The 19,537-nt window shown below is 45.5% G+C and overlaps 1 protein-coding gene across 1 annotated transcript in view; it reads left to right on the forward strand.

Annotated features, from left to right (window-relative positions):
• FER1L6 (fer-1 like family member 6) overlaps window positions 1–19,537 on the forward strand; it is a 98,172-nt gene that overhangs the window by 7,713 nt on the left and 70,922 nt on the right. The window contains exons 4-12 of the mRNA XM_090037715.1: window positions 515–638; window positions 1,463–1,517; window positions 1,608–1,739; window positions 2,319–2,381; window positions 9,014–9,092; window positions 11,476–11,632; window positions 12,426–12,612; window positions 16,460–16,652; window positions 17,578–17,918. Of these exons, the coding sequence (XP_089893841.1) occupies window positions 515–638; window positions 1,463–1,517; window positions 1,608–1,739; window positions 2,319–2,381; window positions 9,014–9,092; window positions 11,476–11,632; window positions 12,426–12,612; window positions 16,460–16,652; window positions 17,578–17,918 (1,331 nt within the window). The remainder of the gene's footprint in view (window positions 1–514; window positions 639–1,462; window positions 1,518–1,607; window positions 1,740–2,318; window positions 2,382–9,013; window positions 9,093–11,475; window positions 11,633–12,425; window positions 12,613–16,459; window positions 16,653–17,577; window positions 17,919–19,537) is intronic.

The following is a 19,537-nucleotide window of genomic DNA, read 5'->3' on the forward strand; positions in this document are numbered from 1 at the left end:
TAAAAGCAGACCCTGATTTTTTGGATGTCAAATGTTCAGTGCCTGTTTTGGGACACCCTTCAAATATGACTGAATATATCTATATAAAAATCCTCTGAAGTCATTAAAAAATTCAGCTTTCCCTGACAAGGAACTGACCCTTTCATACCATCAATATTTTCTCACAAAAGCTCTTCAGTGGGACACCAAAAGCAAGGAATTTGGGTTCTGGGCACAATGAGTTTCAGGGCTGATGTCAAAGGATGCACTGCCAGGTCTTTTTAGTTTGTACTGGCGAGTTGTTAGCATAAAGGCTCCAGTTGATTGTAATTGCAAAGGAGGCAGGAGAAAAGTGGTTTCTAAGTTAGCTAGGGCCCAGATCGTTAGAGTTTGAACTGGAAGTCACTCCAGACTATGGATCATTGAGAAGATATATTCCATACTGGAAACCTTACTCTAAACACTATTATGTTTCATACATGAAGAGCTTAGACATTCATTCCTTGTCAGCTTTCTGAATTATTTTGTTAATCAGGTGACCATGAGGCAAGTGATAGTCTTCACCATGAGGCGCTGTATGGACAAGAAGGAGATGGAGATTTGATGCATGATGCTGCATCTTCTAGTGGCTTTGCACCCTCAGGCCCTCTGACTAAAAGGTACAGGATAACATTTCCAAAGATTGCTCCAAAGATTCCACATCATGTCTTGGAGATGGCATTGCTGTTGGTCACCCGCTCCATGACACAAATTCTATCTCCTGACAGCACTGACCTCCCAACTACTGTACTTCTACCTTGTAGAGCAAGATGTTTTTGTAAAAAAAAATATAACAAGCTCAGATTTTCAGAATAGGCAAGTCAGTGCAGAGAAAGATTGAGGGAGAGCAGGACCAGATTTAGGCAACTAATGAAACTGAGTGAGGGAGAACAGGATTGTCCAGAGATGCTGATCATAGGAGGAAAAAACTGAGTCCATTTCCCACTGTAGTTAACAGAAATTCTCTCCCTGGCAGCAGTGAGATGTAGATCCTATACCTAATGTCCAACTATGCAAAATATGTGAGCAAAGTTATTTCACATATATCATATTTGACTGAGGGAGTATTGTATATAGTTGGAAATGTAATGGCTGTGAATGAAGAAGGTTAAAGTTAAGTAATTAGAACTGACCTTTCCGTCTCAAAAGTCCATGGAAAAATTAACTGGATGAAAAGTAGACTGACATCTTCAGTGCCTCCCATCAAAAGATAAAGCGCTTTTGCTCTAAAGTGAGATTTAGTATTAGTATTGCTGTCACCATGAAATATCCCAGCAATTACATTAAAGTGATTGCCAGTGATATAAAACAAAAAAGCAAATCTCAAAAAGAGCCACTGAACAAGTAATTTCAAGGGAAAAAAATCTCTTGAACACGTTAAAGAACTAAGAACCATGTTCTTGAAGGCAATGCATAATAATATTCTGTTCCATTTCTTGAACAGAGCAAAACTGGTACACAAAGTTCATGAAGGGGAGGCAAAGCATCAGAATTACCAGGTGAGTCCAAAGTAATGCCCACATTTTTAACCCCCCATTTCTGAATCCAAGACTGACTTGCAGTGTATATGTTGTGCCTGTGCTCTTTAGATTGCCATAACCATCATTGAGGCCCGGCAACTGGTTGGTGAAAATATTGACCCAGTGGTGATCATAGAGATTGGGGATGAAAAGAAGCAAACGACAGTCAAAGAAGGCACAAATGCCCCATTTTACAATGAAGTATGTCCTTTTACCTTGAGCTATTTGCAATAGTGGCAAAGTGGTGATTGCTTATATTAGATTGACAGGAGATAAGCTAGGGCAGCTGAATCTTCTCCAGTGAGTGAAGTCTTTTAGAAAGCCCTCCTCCATTTTGCATCTCTCAACCTCTTTTTTCATGTTCCTTCCATTCTAGTCTGTGAAAGATACTAATCTCCATGTCTTATTCATAGTTTACCTTTCCCTGTCTAACATTTTAAAAAAGAAGCTCAGTGAATTCTTTCTAAACTAGCGTCCAATCCATATCATCCACCCTGCATCTAAAGTCCCTCCTTATACTCACTTTTGCAAGCACCGTAAGTCTAACAAAAATAGTTCTTAAAACACATCAGTCCTTTAGATTTCCTAGTGTAACCTTTCCTTTCTTGCTCCACCTTTTACATTTAGAGCTCTTAAATTTAACATATATTTTAAAACAGCTAGTCAGAGGGACATAAGGAAGTATCTTAGAGTCGCCCCTGTCATCAAACAGCAATCTAGATAGTGCATATTGACGACAACATAATTGCAATACTGATCTGTAATTTTGTTTTTCTACAGTATTTTGTGTTTGACTTTGTTGGACCTCAAGTGCATTTGTTTGACAAAATCATCAACATTTCTGTAAGTATGATGGGAAGTTTTAACAATATCTTATTAAAGGAAGATCATGTCCATGGCCAAAGAGATTCCTCTCAGAGACATTATTAAAATGAACATCAATTTTGTTTTAAGTGCCAGTGATATTATAAGGTAAAATAATATTTTTTTACCAGACAGTCCAGAGAACAGCCACGCGCATGATCAGAGGTCAGGAAACCATACCGTACGACGACAGGCTGAGAGCCATGGGGCTCTTTAGCCTGGAAAAGCGCAGGCTCAGGGGTGATTTGGTGTCCACCTATAAGTTTATCAGGGGTGTCCACCAGGATCTGGGGGAACGTTTGTTCATCAGAGCGCCCCGAGGGATGACGAGGTCGAACAGTCATAAACTCCAGCAAGACCGTTTCAGGCTGGACATACGGAAGAATTTCTTTACTGTCTGAGCCCCCAAGGTCTGGAACAGCCTGCCACCAGAGGTGGTTCAAGCATGCACTTTGAATGCCTTCAAGAGAAATTTGGATGTTTATGTTGCTGGGATCCTGTGACCCCAGCTGACTTCCTACCCTTTGGGTGGGGGCTGGACTCGATGATCTTCCAAGGTCCCTTCCAGCTGTAAAGTCTTTGAAATCTATGAAATCTATGAAAATACTGTATTAAGGTGAAGCAGAGAAAAAGAAAACTGGCAACTGGTAATGGTATGAAGAGACTTTGAAACAACCCATGAGGAAGATGTAGTATGAATTTTCTTGGATGGCTTCTTGAAAGTTGATGGTAAAGAGTATGTCACTTTGAGTTGAGACTTAAAGATGGCATCAAACTAATACTTTGTTCATTTGTTGAAGATTAATTTTACCTGCTAATTAGCAGAGCCATCCATTTTCTTTAGCCTTCAATTTTTCAATTTTCATGCCATGCTGCCTCAGTTCACTCATCTGAAACTTCTGGTTTATCTCAGTTTCTCAGATGCAAAAACCAAGCTTTAGTTTGGTTAGCTTTAGATTGCTTCAGCAATCCCAGTGCTAAGACCACCTTGAGTCTCAAATATTGATTCTTATTCAGGAGGGAATGAAACGGCAGTGTAAGTCTGCTCAGCACTCTGCTGCTGGTAACTTCTCAAAGAATATGCAACACCTCAGAACAGCCGTGTTTGAAATACTGAAATGAACTAACTTCAGAAAGTAGATACACGCGATTGTTTTGTCAAAGGTAGTTTCATGCAGTTGGAAAAGCTTTATGGGTCTAAAGGAATTTCTCCTCTCCGCCAGCAATGGATTCCTAAGTGGTAGATTACTGTATTATCTCACATACCACACACCCCAGAATAAGATATACACCTTGTTTTGGGAAGGCAGAAGGAAGAAAGAAGAGTTTTTCCAGAGTTCTGGCTGAATTCTAACTGCAGGGGATCCTGACTGCGTGGCTGAATCCAGCTGGCGCTGCTCAGGCAAAAGCTAACGTGTTAACCATCTCACAGACACCAGCAAATTGGCAGTACCTGTTGGCTGCTCGGTGATAAGCTACTGCTAATTCTGCAGCAGTTGTGAAAGGGTTAACACTGAAGCTGTGGCCCAGGAGGGTGAACTCCACCCCCTCCACCCTTGAGGCTGGCAGTGGGAGAAGCACAGAAGCCATTTTACAGTGTTTCCATGCTTCCATTCCTCCATTCCAGCGTCAAAAACTGGCTTTCTCATTAAAGACAAACACCCCAGTTCTGGAGGGATGATTTTTGGGGAAAATGTGTGTTTGCAATGTAGTATGTACGTACATATGTTACAAGCATGAAGAAGCACTTTAAAATGTTGTAGAGAACGTCTCAGTTTCCAATTAGTGCTGCTGTCGCCATGAGGGTTCAAGAAATGTGCCAAAAACAAGATTTGTTTGATGGTATTTTTTATTGGATCAACTATGTAGCTGGGAGAGATGAGAGACAAGCTTTCAGGCATAAAGCACTATCTCCGATCTCGGATAGAAGCATTTACTGCTGCAGTTAAATGCCAGGTGACCTTTGGTGCCAAAATTACTTTTGTGTAACTTGATCCTGTAAATGAGAATAGTCACTTAAAAAAGGGCCTGGGGAGGGGAAGGCAGTAAATCCATGAAGCAAAGAGGACCATTTGAAATAGATAACCTGTGTCAAAGAATAAGACTAACTGGAAGGGAAGACAGCCACTGTAACATTTCTTATGACAGTGGCATATTTCAAATGAATAAAAACTGTAGCTCTCACTCCCATTCTCTTCACAAGAAAGCTCCAACCTCAGGTGTTTCACATAAATAGGTGTAATGATGCTTAGAAAATACACCTAGTACCCACTGATGCCAAAAATATGAGTGTGTTTAAATTGGTTTTGGAGTTTGGGAAACAGAGAAATTGGGTTAGGATTAAATCCTCAAGTTTCTACGGTGCTACATTGGCTTGTATCACCCGAAGTGGCAGATGTTTATCCAAAACTTATATCATAGGTTCGTAGGAAAGTATGGCTGAAAGGGACCTCATAAGGTCATCTCACAAGGTCATCCTGGCTCACTAAACCATTGCAGACAAGTGTCTGTCGAACCTACTTTTGAAAGTTTCTGAGCATGGATCCCACAACTAATTTGGGTAGCTTGTTCCAATGTCTGAACACTCATAGCCAAAAGGTTCCTCAGAAACTCCAGCCTAAATTTTCCCTGCTGCAGTTTTAGGCCATTGCTCCTAGTCCAAGCTTTCAGGCATAAAGCACTATCTCCGATCTCGGATAGAAGCATTTACTGCTGCAGTTAAATGCCAGGTGACCTTTGGTGCCAAAATTACTTTTGTGTAACTTGATCCTGTAAATGAGAATAGTCACTTAAAAAAGGGCCTGGGGAGGGGAAGGCAGTAAATCCTACAGCAACACGGAAAAGCCTATCTCTATTCTTTCTATAATTACCCTTCAAGGTATTTAAAGACTGCTATCAAATCCCCCCTCAATCTTCTCTTCTGCAGGCTAAATAATGCTAGTTCTTGGAGGCAAGACTTTCCTCATAAGTCTTGCCTCCAAGGCTGCATGCTTTCTTAATTTGCTCCTTGCATGCCTGGGCAATACTCTTATGCTCTTCCCTAGGACTATGACCAAGTTCCCACTTTTTATAGGATTTCTTTTTAAGTTTCAGCTCCTTGAAGTTGTTGTTGTCTAGGCAGGCTGATCTCCTATTACACATCCTATTCTTCGGCCTCGTGCAGATAGTTTGTTCCTGCACCCTTAAAAGAGTACAGCCAGCTCTCCTGGACTCCTTTCCTCCTCAAACTTGCATCCCAAGAGATACTGTTTACCAGGTCCCTGAGTTTAAGTTTGATTTTCTGAAGTCTGGTGCCCTTATTCCAGTGTTCTCCTTCCTTCCGCCCCTTAGGACCTTGAACCCTATCATTTTGTGGTCATTGTCACCCAAGTTGCCTTCTATCTTGACATTCTCAACCAGTTCCTCCCTGTTTGTGAGCAGTAAGTTGAGAAGTGTTTCCCCCCTTGTTAACCTCTCTCATCTGAATTAACATGTTATCCCCACCACACTCCAGGAACTTGATGGACTGCTTTTGCATTGCTGTGTTTCCCTCCCAACAGATGCCACAATAATTAAAGTCCCCCCATTCACCAAGTCCTGTGAGTTGGAAGCTTCCATCTCTTGTATGAAGAAGGCATCAACCCTACTCTTGGTTCGGAGGCCTGCAGGAGACACCTACCATTACATCCCTCCTGCTGCTTCCCCCTGACCTTTACTCAGAGGTTTCAATATGCCTACCTTCCATTCCATACTGCACCTCTGAACACGTGTATATCACCTTTATATATAGGGCAGCACCTCCTCCTTTTCCCCCCGCCTATCTTTCCTGAACAAGCTGTATCCATCTACTGCTGTACTCCAATCATATGAACTATCCCACCATGTCTCTATAATCCCAGTTACATCATAGCTTTGTGATTGTATTAGGACCTCCAATTCTTCCCGTTTGTTTGTTCTGCACACTTCTCACATTAGTGTATAAACATTTTAAGTATATGACAGTCCTGTCATTGCCCTGAGAACATTGCTAAGGTTTCCATCATTGTTTTCCTTTACTAAGTTTTTATCCTGGTCTCCAGGCTTTTTACTTACCTCTGGGCATTTGTCTCCATCTCCCAGTGAACCTAGGTTAACTTTCCACTCTTTGTCAGGTGGACCCTGCTTCTTCCCAGCAGTCCATCTTCCTGGAAAACCACCGCATGGTCAAAGTAGTCCAAGTCCTGCTGGTAACACCATCTATGCATGCCCCGCTTTTCTGTTACATAGAGTGAAGTTACATATGACACTTAGACCATATTAAGGGTACTTAAAACATGAGCATCCACATATCAAAGCTTGTTAACCCATGCTAAGTGTCCTCTGAGTACCTCAGAGTTATGCAAGGTTTAAATCTGGGCCATGATCATGTTAGGTAATCTTGGTCTGTTCCACCAAGATAAAATTTGCAGTCCTTCCTAGGACAAGGGTGGGCAGTTATTTTAGATGGAGGGCCACTTAATGAGGTTTGGTGAGCTTTTAAGGGCTGCAAGGATAGCCCCACCCTTTGATCATTGCCCTGCCCCCTGGCTGCCATCTTGGGACCAGAAGTCTCACCCATAATCCCTGATGTTTGCCACTGGAAATGCTTCCCCTTGCCTCCCAGAAATACTCCTTTTACAAGGGGGGGGGGTGCCATCTTAGAACCAGAAAAAAACAAATCATACAATACAAGTCAAACATCTACTATAACATATTTTAATTTTATTACAAAAAATATTTTTGTCATGACTTGTGTTTGCATACCGTATACAGAAGTGATTGCATAATAACTCAAAAATAAATTCTTAGTCTTGTATATTGTGTGGGGTTCTGTGATTGGGGTGTGTGTGGAGGTGTGTGTGTGCATATGTGTATACTGGCACGTGGGTGTGTGTATATGCTGGGGTGTGTATGTGGGGATGATTGTTTGTGAGGGGGTGTAGCTGTGGGGGTCAATAGGATATGTTGCGGGGTTGTGTATATGTGGGGGATTGTGGAGGCAGTGTGTGGGTGTGTGGCAATTGTGGGGTGTGAGGGAAGGTGGGGACCCCCTGCACTCCCCCCATGGCACAGCAGCAGCAGGCAGGGGTGCTTGAGGGCTCATGCTGGGCACAGGCACTGGTGGCCAGGGTGTAAAGCTCCAGCCAGCCCTGCACATCTAAGTGTGCAAGGGTACAGCCCCTGCTGGATCATTTCTACCACCAGCACTTCCCACTGTGCATGCGCAGCTCCCACACTTGCACACCATGCTGGTGTCAGCTCCCTGCCACCGCTTCCTGCTGTTCAGGCCCCAGGAATCTGAAGGGAAGCAGGGGCTGGGACTCCCCTCCACTTCAGTGGAGCTCTGGGACCTGTGCAGCAGTGTGTGGAGCTTCCCTCCCATGGCACGCGAGTGCAGGGGCTTCATGTACACAGCCAGGAGTGCCAGTGATAGAGACAGCCTGGTGGGGGCTGCACTCCTTGCTATGATGTGCAGCGCTGGCCAGAACCACACACCACCAGGCATCAGCACCTGTGCCAGGCACCACTGCCCCAAGTGTCCCAACTTCGTGCTGCTGCCACCACTGCCTGCAGGGGCTGTGTGCAATGGGCAGAGTGTGGGGGGTCCCCATACCCCACCCCCTCATACCCACATGCTGCCCACCTGAGCTCTCTGCTGCCACTAGCCCCTGGGCATGGGCTCTTTGCTGCCACCAGCCCCAGCCCCAAGCTCTGCGCTCCTACCCAGCTGCAGCTCCGCCCCCACTTTGGCCCCTTCACTTCCCTACCTGCTGCGTGGAGTGAGCAGGACACCAGGGAAGCCAAGCAGGTCCTCTAGGGCTGCAGCAGTGGCAGCGGCAGTCCCACCCAGAAGCTGCTGCTGGCCAAGCCCTTCCACCCACGAGGGTGGGAGTGAGACGCAATAGGGTAGGTTGGCATGGTGTGTATACGTTGGTGCCTTGCTTCTATGCTCATGGGTGGCAGGGCTGGGTGAGGTACAATTGGTAGGTGGGTGTCACGGGCCCAATGAATGAGCCTGGCAGGCCAGACGTGGCCTGCGGGCCATATTTTGCCTGCCCCTGCTCTAGGATGTGTTTACCATTCACTGGATCCTTAGCCTTGACTGGAAGGATCAAATACCACCTGGGCCCCATCCCTTCACTTTTGCTTCCTGTAGTCAGTTTTGAGATGCTCAAAGTCACACTGTATCTTTTTACATCCTTCAAAGTAAGCACATGGTGTGAGGCCAGAATTGCATTTCTTGCTTTAAAAGCAATCACGCACAACAACTAACGTAACTGAATTTATACTGGTGTAAATATGTATGTTTGGCCAGAGCTTATTTAATTGCTCCAGTCTATGCAGTTTTAACTTAAGAACTGCTTACATATTGGAGGATGTAATCTAGTTTACATGCCCTGCAGTATAGAACGAAACTACACAGTTCCACTGTTTTTTCAATTTCTAAATAGATGTATCTAAAGTGACTTCAGGAATGTTTGTAGGCTGGCTCAGAAGTGGTTAGGTCTGTCTGGGGCTAGTTATGACCCCCAGTGGTTGCTTTTTTTACCTGCGTCCTTGGGAAAGGTGTAAGGACAAACGATCTTACCCTGTAACATACATTTCTTCAACAGGTTATGCACAACAAGCTGATTGGGAGCTTGCTAATAGGTTCCTTTAAGGTGGACCTGGGGACAGTGTATAACCAGCCAGGTAGGCGATGTGTTGTTTTCTTTCACTTTTCTTAAATCCGTGGTTTTCTCAGTTGTTTGTTTCATCCAGTTCCTGGACTGTCTTTCTCTAGGACCATCACAGAGTAATGAGGGTGGTCAAACTTTGGATGAGGCTACCTAGAGAAGTGGTGGAATTTCCGTTCTGGGAAATTTTCAAGAGCAGGTTAGACGGACACTGGACTGGGATGGTTTAGTTAGGGAAGATCCTGCCCTGAGCAGGGGCCTGGACTACATGACCTCATGACATCCTTTTCAATGCTTCTTTCCTATGATCCTAACAGGTGAAGGGCCAAGTTTTCAGAAGAATTCTTGTCTTATCTAGGCTCCAGAGTAGTACCTCGGTGGCTTTTGTTTGTTTGTTTGGGTTTTCTTTGGCAGAGGGGCAGGGGGGGAAGAGCATTGCATATCACAAAACTTTTGAAAATCTGACCCATAAGTGCTATTGTGAGAGCTACAGAATACAAGGCCCACGGGTACATCTGGCCCTTATTTCAATTACTCAAGGGAGGAGTTCTTCGGAAATCTGGTCCCATTTGTGAGTGCTGAGCCCTGGGTGCCCCCAGGAGAGAATGAGGGAAATAGAGAGGAGTCTGGGAGAGAGGCAGAGAGAGACTGAAAAGCAGGAGAAGAGGGAAACAGGAAAGAAAGACCGAAGGAAGAGACAAAGAGAGAACAAAGAGAGAATCAGCACCTCTAAATCTGTTCAGTGCTTCTTGAAGTTAGAAACTAAAACAACCAACCCTGGAAAAAATGTTCATAGCACCTATATATTTCTGACCAGGAAACATTTATCTGTCTGAGCTCCTCTCAGTCTGTAGAAAGATTGTAGGCGCCTACATCCAAGTGATTTCACTGGTAGTTAGGGGCCTAAAAACCTTTATGGCTTTGGCTTTAAATATCTTCCTGTAGCAAAGTCACATAGGAAGTCTGGCAGAACAGCAGTGCAGCAAGGTCTCTTCAATGGCAGGCTAACCAGTGTAGCCACTGAACCATCTGGCCCAGTTCACCTGGGAAGGGAATCGCTAAGGCTGTTTTGTAAAGCTATAAATAAACACACTGGTATTGTGAAGTTGTAAGAAAACAGAGGAATATGTGTAAATGAGAGAGACAAATGGAAAAGACAGATGGCCCAAGGACTGCAATTCCTTTGTTTCACTCTCAGATGCATGCACAGACAGAAATCCCATCATCCCTTAACTGGACTATGGTATAAAAACACTCTATAGAATTGCCTCACGGGCTTCCCTCTATCACATATTCCTTTGACATAGTCAAACAAGAAGGGGTAATGACTGTCTGTGCCAACCAGGAAAACCCGGCTACAACCCTACTGAAAGAAGCCATGTTTAAACAGGACACCAGGTCTGGTGTGGAGAGGGCCATAACAACTCCTGCATCTGGCACTGAAAGCCTCTGGTAGATTTACCTTTCAGCCTCTTCTCTGGATGCTTTCCACTTCTTCACCTGTTCACCCATTTGCTTCTGAATCAACTGCAGTGCTTGTGTCTCTGCAGCATGCTCAGATCCCCCACCTCTCTCTCTTCCCTCAACCCCCAGACCTGTAGCATGGCCTGATCCCCTTCCTTGACCTGGAACCTATCAGCCCTGTCTGCAGCTTACACCACCACTCGCCTGGTGCAGTCGGCTGGTTCCCGGGTGGGGACTGGAGCATCCATCCAGGTCGGCAGCTGGTGCTCCCACATCGGCACTGGACAGAAACCGTCCTGCCCACACACCTGGCACAGTGGAAACAGTCTCAATCCCCAACTCAGCACCATGTGCTTCCCACAGGTGGGATCTCATGAGTTGGCAGCTGCCCACCTGCAGGCCAGATATAATCAGTTGGTGAGCTGGATCTGGCCCATGGGCCGTATTTTGCCTACTCATGCCCTAATCATTCTTCAAACTGCTCTCATTGAAAAAAGCTGCCTTTCCTAGTTTTTTCCTTGGACAGGCTTAAATTTCAGCCAGTTCCCACTGAGCATTTCTGACTGCTCCTCTGAGCCCCTGATGAAAATGGGTTTCTGCTCAGATTTCTTTCCCTTCATCATGCAGACATGTTATAGACGTGTACAGCCCACATTGCTAGTTACACAGGCTGAACACAACATTGGCTTATCGATATCATCTTTCTGTTTTACAGGAACCTTGCCTTCCAGTCACCCTATACCATTGTTATCACATGTAAATATACTTCTCAATCAAGTGTTTCCAATGTTATTCTCATGAAAGGGCAAACCCTGTCAGCAGTGTTCTCATGATTAATGGTTAATCTTCCCTCCAAGTATTTTTGTAGGCTACATCTCCAAGAACTGAGCCTCCAAAGATTTCCTGCATGATGATTCAGCTCACGTATTTTGCAGGTCATCAGTTTTGTGATAAGTGGGCCCTTCTCACAGACCCTGCTGACATTAGAACAGGAGCCAAGGGATACCTGAAGTGTGATATCAGTGTTGCTGGAAAAGGAGACACGTTACAAGCCACGCAGAAAATAAGCGATGCTGAAGAGCAGATTGAAAAGTATTATAACAATCCTTTTACTTTGCTTCTACCACCAAAGTGCCCCAGACAATCCACCTAATGTCTCATGCTCCTTGTTTGATAGCATACATGCCTTGCCTTTCTGATCTGGGATTAGCAGATGCCTGAGGGTGTTTAGCTGTTGGATTTGCTGGAGGGGAGTTCTTTAATTCCACTACCAAATGAAAGAGAGTGTTAGAGTCAGCTTCCTGCTTCTGATGGAGTTTACTCTTCCCAGACCCTACTAAGTGCTAAATCATCCCTGTCAGAAATGCCCTTACCGGGGGGCTATTTGACGTATTTCTGATGAGGAACCGTTTTGTTTGCAGAATGTGCAAGACTGTAGTAGAGTTCAGGAGTCTGAAGTAAAAAAAAAAAAAAAAAAAACGTTTGGGGGCAGGATACTCCTTAGCTTCCCATCATATGTATGTGCATGTGAATATATTCATACATACATATACAGCAAAGATGCTATTGCAAGTTACTTAAGTTGAACAGGGCACTGCATTATCTATACAGTAATTCTATTGTTTAGGAGCAGTTTTAATATTTCTAAGCAGGAGCACTTTGTAGACAACTATTTGTCAAGCAGTAACATTTTAAAGGTGGAGAAACTAATGCACATCCCAAATTCCCAATTCCTTCCCACTTTTCTTCTCTGGTTCATGGTATTTGCTAGGCTAAACTGGAAAGAAAAATATTTTAACCACTTGTAGAATGTATTTTTGGAATAATTTAATCTTGCCCAGCTGAATTCACAGTCTTAGGGAAATGACTTTTTTTTTCCTTGTAGGAACCTCTTGATTCCCAAAGGATTTCCATCTGAAAGAGCTTGGGCTAGATTTTATGTGAGAATCTATAAAGCAGAGGGCCTCCCAAAGATGAACTCCAGCATCATGGCCAACGTTACCAAAGCGTTCGTAGGCGACAGTAAGGACCTTGTGGATCCATACGTGGTGGTCATGTTTGCAGGTCAAATGGTAAATGGGATCCTATTGATCACAAGAGTTGGGCCTTCTTCTCTCTCCGCTGAGTAACCTTCAGGATTTAAAGCTGATGCACTTTTATTCAATGTTTTGCCGTCAACAAGAATTCCTCAGTCCCCAAATTGCTGTGAAAAATCAGTGCTGTGATTACCAGTGGCATACTAGTAGATTCAGCCTCAGCTAGACCTACAGAAAATAAAACCCTTTAGCGGTCTGTAACAGGGGGCCTACCGGGGCTGATCTCCGTGTGGCCCGCCCACCTGTTCTTAGGCAAACCGCCCGCCTTCTCATCTGCCACACCTTGGTCTTAATTGATTAATTAATAGATGTAATTAGGCAGGAGGCTGCCCATTTACTGTCCCGCTACTAGAGGGTGCTATCTGTGGCTCCATTCCTCCCCTATACTGCAGCCCAAGCCTCGCTGATGACATCTTGATGTTCTCATATGCGCCAGTCCCCCATGATGGGGCCCAGAATCCTCCTGTAGGACCCCACCTGGGTTCCTCCCTTCAGGCAGACTTTGCCACCATCATACCAGGCCATATACTGCCCTGCCGTCGGTTCCCCTTTGGGTGTGGTCCCCTCACTGGGACCTTCGGCTCACACTAGCCCCGGCCCACCTCCAGGCCAGTCATGACCCCAGGCCGCTAGCTCTTGGGCGTCCCTCTCGGTGGGCCTCCTTGCCCTTCTGACCCCCCTGGTCCTGGCCCCTGCCTGGGCCAGTCAGGGGAAGCTCTGGCAGGCCCTGATGTATGACCCATACTCTTATCCCAGGGTCCCCCTCTCTGCGTCCTCCATAACGGATGTGGGGAGCTGGGGTACCTCACACCATGACTGGTGCCTCAGGATCTCACAGGGACTCTAACTCCCCCCCTGGGCAGCAGGTCATGGTGCTATGACTAGTGTCATCTTTGACCCCCACTCTGCCTCCCAACGCTGGAGGACTTATTGGGGTCAGGACTTAGCTCTCGCTCTCTCTGGCTGAGCCCCCTCTCCCTTCACAGGGGCTTCTGATCACTGCCCCTCTCGCTGTGTTTCCACAGCGCTGGCCCCCTCTCAACTGAGGCTCCTCAGCATGGCCCCCTCTCAACTGGGGCTCAGATGTTATATTTGACCCAAACTCTGCCTCCCAGCATTGGAGGACTTACTGGGGTCAGGACTCAGCTCTCTCGCCCTCTGGCTGAGCCCCCCTCACACTGGGGGCTCCAGACTGCTCGTAATGCCCCCTTTACTTGGTGTCTCGGGCTTCCCTCCACAGGTGGGCTCAGGTGGCTGTAGCTGTGCCTGGCCCCAACTCTCCTCCTCGGGGTCTCGAACCCCCACAGGGCTCAGACAGCCTTGGCCACACCTGGCCTCCAACTCCCCTCCTTGGAGCTTGCATCCCCACAACTACCACCAGTGTACTGTGACTCACCAGAAGGTGAGGGCTAGGGGTTAAGGTGCCCCGACCCACCTTTCACCAGGTGGATCACTGGCCTGGCAATTCCTGGGGGCTCCCACGCCACTGGGAGCCCCACCAGGCCACCCACTCCCAACAGGGTGTAGTTTCCGGTCATACCCAGGACCAGGAGCCTCCTACCATCCCCTACAGTTCCTTCCTTACCTCCAGATTAAACTCAGCAGCCTTCCAGCCAGGCAATGTTGTTGCCTCTCCTCCAGCAGCCAAACTGCCTCATTTATATAGGGAGCCCTGAGCCTAAAGGCTGCCAGCTCCATGGCCTTAAAGTGACACCTAGTGCCCTGCCACACATTCCATTAATAAAGAATCAAATCAGAATGAAGTGTTAATACAGCACTGTAATTCCCTTGCACTCAACCAAAAGCAGGAAGTCCGAGGGTGGCATCCTCTGGATCTTAAAACCGTAGATTCACTCGGGAATTTCACAGCTGGAATTCTGCACCAGTGCAGATCTTCTACGGTAGGGACAGAAGTTATACATATACCAGTTCAAGTGATCAGAAACCAGTTTAAACCTATAATAGAACAGAAATTCATTGCACTTAAGCTGTTTTCAAAATGGCCAGAACTGGTTCAAGGTAAACCTGGTTGGATCAGACTTAACTGATTTAAGTCAAACCGATGTCTGGAAGGAGGGCAGGTGGGGAGAGGAATCATACATAGCTTTGGGCCGGGGAAGTAAATCCCCAGTGAGGGCTGATCTCCCCCACCCCATGCTGGACAGCATTTGTTTGGAGGTCCAGTGCCAGGCTGGTGGGGGAGGGGGTCCCCCCACCCTAAAGTCTAAAGTTTAATATTAAGTCTGGTAATGGGGGAGGGGATCCCCTCTCTGCACAAGGGACAGGGCTCAGGGGACCCTGCCAGGGTTGGGAACCCTCTGAGGCTAGGGGACCTGGCCAGCCCCCAGCTGGAGAGACTGTTCCCCCCTGGGTGGGATCTGTAAGTGTTTGAGGGGCATGTGCTGGGCAGCCAATCAAGGATGAGCCCTGCTCGGCTGCATTCGGGTGCCTTTGGCAGTGGCCAGCAGGCTGGGAGGTGTGCTCTATAACCTCCTGGCTGCTGGTATGGACCACCGCAGGGATCTGGTTGCCTTTCCAGTTTCAAAAGTGAACAAGAATTCACTTGTTTATGGTTCAGTCTATGCTGTTTAGAGAAACCTGCAAAGTTTGAATTGATTCAGCCTGGGGCTTTTCAACTGTCTATACTTAGCTCCAGTGACAACAGTCAGGGAAGCAATAGTGTAGTCCTAGCTCAACTGCCATTATCACTATGTTGTCAAACCCTACTTCTCCTGAGCCCTAGTTGTACAGCAGCTTCCAGCGTTGCTTTCTGCGCTAGAGCTGCCCTGTTGGTGCCATTAGATTTATGATGATCACTAGTGGAGATGACACCCAAGGACCCAGTTCTTGTCTTACCCAAGTGCAATTTCATGGACTGCCTTGAAGTTAGTCTTGGTTGTAGTTGTGTTAGCAAGATCAGATTTGGGTAGAATCTTTCACAGACTTTCAACAAACCTGTCGATGCTTTTGTGCCTTAGGAGAGTTTTTCAAGATCAGCATGTTCGGGAATGCAAATGAGTATTTTTTTCAGACTCCTAAACTCCACTCGCACATTTAACTTGCATACCCAAATCCGACTTTTTGAATTTGCAAAATTTCACCCCCCGAAAAATATGGGTCAAAATATCTGACCTACTTGTGGATGTATGAGAGTCATTGTGGCTGAACGTAGGCACACAACTCAAGTTTCCTGTTTAATGCAGTTCTGATACAGAAAGGAGTGGTTTGGTGGTGTGGTTCTGGGATGCAGGGATTAGGGCTAGAGAAGATAGACCTGTAGTTGCATGGTTCCACACTGGCTGTTTCCAGTGAACTGGGCATGCCAAAGGCAAGAGGGTTTACCACCCTTGGTTGCAGTGTGGGCCCTGAAACAGCACTGCTGTCATTGTCAGACCTAGGAGAGGGAAATTCTAGACCCTTTGGCCTTTCCAAAGGTGCTTAGCACATAGTCCAATGACATGGGAAATACACTGGCAGAAAATAGCAGTGTCTGAGCACACAGATAGATTGGTGCATGCAAGATAGGATAATTATTGCACTATTTGTGGGTAAGAATTCTAAAACAGGAACGTTTAAATAAATAGAGGAAAATAAGAAACTTCTTGCGCCCATTATTTCAGTGTTGTATCCATCTTATGTTAGCGCTGGCTAAAAGGAGACATGCTTTTGAGTTATAGTAAATATACTAGGTTGGATAATTGTGTTTAAAAACTGTTTGTACTTAGATCAATGTAGATCAGACAGAACTTGTTAGACTCAGCTTTGTTCTCTCAAATCAGATCTAGGTTTGAACAGATCTGAAGCTGTTGGGCTTTCATTTCAGGGCCGAACAACAGTGCAAAAAAACTGTGCTGATCCTGTGTGGCATGAACAGATCGTCTTCAAAGAGATGTTCCCCCCACTGTGCAGAAGAGTCAAAATCCAGGTGTGGGACGAAGGCAGTGTGAATGATGTTGCTTTGGCCACTCACTTCATAGATCTGAAGAAAATCTCAAATGAACAAGATGGAGATAAAGGTGGGGGGAGGAATGTTTGTTGTTAAAAACTGTTACAGGCTCATAGGATTCAATTTACTTATAAAAGATCTGGGCATCAGGTAAATACCATTTAAAGAATCCAAAGAGTGAAATGATGCCCAGACCTTTTGTTGATTCTGAGGGAACACCCCACCCCTGAAACGAGCTTCAGTTCAAGTGCCTGCTCTGCCATTTTTAAGCACAGGACTGGTGATATATGAGACGTGGTGGTGCTTTAATTAGAGTGGGTCTCAGCTGCTCTAAGTAAAGCACTGCCCTCCCAACCCCACAGCACATGTGAAAGTGCCCAGTGCTACTAAATAATATTATTTTGGTTAGTACCATCTCTGGGAATGCTGCAATCACATTGCCATTGCCATGCATTTGCTAATTCAAGCAAAATGAATGCAGGACGTACACCATTGCACTCTCACTGCTAGGTAGAAAAGTGACACTTGCTCTTCAGGGGCAGGTCATGAACCATTGCTAGATATCTGAGGGATAAGTTCTTTCCCTGGCACCCAGCCCATGTAATGGGGTTTGGAATAGAAACCACGTCAGTCATGGATTATAATGGTTTGCTGGGTCTGAGTTGAGAACAATTTGAGGAGGAAGAGGAGGAATCTTTTCTCTTCCCCCATCATGGCCTGAATCTGCAGAACAGGGAGCCAATGCTTCTCCATTTTAAGGGCTACAATAGTTTTCTTGGCTCTAGGACTTCACCTGTTCTGCTGAAGAAATCTCAGAGGAGCTTAAAAGTGGCAGATGCTCTGATTCCTAAATATACTGCTGGGGAAACTCCAGCATCCTCTAGAAATGGCATTAGATCGAGTCGTCAGTGATTATAGCTCTCAAAGAAAGAGCTCTAGTCAACAGAATGTGTAAAGTTGTAAGGCAAGCAATGTAAAATATATCTTATCTGCAGGGTTCTTGCCTACATTTGGACCAGCTTGGATCAATCTCTATGGTTCATCCAGGAATCACAGTTTAATGGATGACTACCAGGAGCTCAATGAAGGATTCGGGGAAGGAGTCTCTTTTAGGGGCCGCCTTCTGATTGAAATTGCTGTGGAGATACTTTCTGGAGGTGCTCATGAATCTACATTTTCAAAGATCATAAAGTTCCCCTCTAAAGGTAAAGACACCAAAGCATCTAAAGGAAAAGACAAAACAGACAAAGCAGCAGAGGATGGAAAATCTTCCTCTCCTTCAGATAAGACAAACTCAACCGAGGTGGAAGTTGAGCCATTCGACGTGCCGCCAGAGGTCAGTATAGAATATGGAGACTGATGGATGTTTGTTTCTAAGTATCTGAAAAGTAGGCTTTGAGCACGCAGCTGAGTCCCTAATGTGGACTCCTGTGTCTTTGAGAAACTTTGCCATTTGCTCCCTGCTCTATGTGCTGCTGTGATGCCTGTCCCCTCTCCCATCTGCCGCATGCCACACATAGAGGCTGTCTGTGCCACTTGGATCAAGCTGGCCACCCCTTTTCTACATTGATCCTGACTACAATGGTAGACGTTATTTTTATTTGTGTGATGTTAGCACTCAGAATATATGCAGGGTGATGTACATATAGAGGACAAATCCAGTCTTATATCTGCCTACTGTGTCATTTCTTGCACTTTCCTCTGAGTCTGATGCTGACAACTGTCAGAGATATGACAGTGGGCTAGAGGGAACCATGGATCTGACCCAGTAGGTCAGCATCCGAATTCCTGAGTCCTCCTATTGAATAGATCCTGGTCTAATGCTGAGTAGCTTTGTTCTGACATAGAATATTCATTCTCCAATAATGCTTAAACTGATTGTCCAGACAGGTGCATGTATGCATAAAATAATAATTTGTAGCTATGTGTTATTTAAATATCCATTTTAATTTTAGGGCACCATAATAGGACACCCCCAATTTAGAATAAAGTAGTGATAAACATCTTAAATGGTTATCTCAGCATGACAAGGAAAGTGTCATCATAAGGCAACATGTAGACGCACCCATACTTCCCTACCATTGTAAGCACTACATTTCCCAACAGCCCTAGGGGACTCCACTGCATTGCCCTATGCCACCCCTATAGTATATGGCACTCCTACAGTGCCATACAGTGTGCTAGGTGCTGTAGTGATCACAGGTGTCTACATGTGATTGCTGGCTATGTCACTATAGTGGCGCACTCCCCGGGTATAGCACACTGTTACAGTGATGCAGTGGCAAAATCTACCCATGCGTGGAGTGCATGGCACAGTCACTGCCTGTACTGTGCCATGCTTTAGTACTTCCAAAAGGAAGTACTAAAGCATGCCACCATAGCAACATCACCATACGGCGATGTGTAGACGTGCCATTCAATAGAGGATGGTAGCAAAGCACGGCACCATTCACATTTCTACCTAAGGCTATTCTCATTTCCTTTCATTAGGAGCCTCTCTCTTAATGATGGCTCAGACTGGAAAATACAGTTTGCAGATTGCAGATGTAGAAGTAAGGGCTGCCTTCTCTGAAGCTGGCCAAATTTTCTGCCAGTATAAGTGGACACAGCTCCACTGTCTTTGGTGGCATTCTCTGTATTTGACCCAAACCTTCTTCTGCTTTGACTTCTTCTGCTTCTCCTTAATACCCACCTCTATTGCAATGCTAAAAGGAAACTACAGGTTAGGTTAAGTGGAAATCCAGTGGGAATAACTGATATTTATAAACACTGAGTTTGATTCTCTGAATTTATTTTTGCAAATCAGTAGTTGCTCCATCAAAACCAGTGTAAGTGCAAAGAAAAGCAGTCCGGATGATTGCTTGTTGCAGTCTTCTTCCATCCTTCATGATTCTTGTATTCTTAAACTGTTAGCTCTTTGGGAGCAGTAATACAACTCACTGGGCACATCTACAT

This window comes from Crocodylus siamensis, chromosome 3 (assembly GCF_052110815.1).
Source record: "Crocodylus siamensis isolate JL-2025a chromosome 3, ASM5211081v1, whole genome shotgun sequence".
Classification (NCBI taxonomy): domain Eukaryota; kingdom Metazoa; phylum Chordata; order Crocodylia; family Crocodylidae; genus Crocodylus; species Crocodylus siamensis.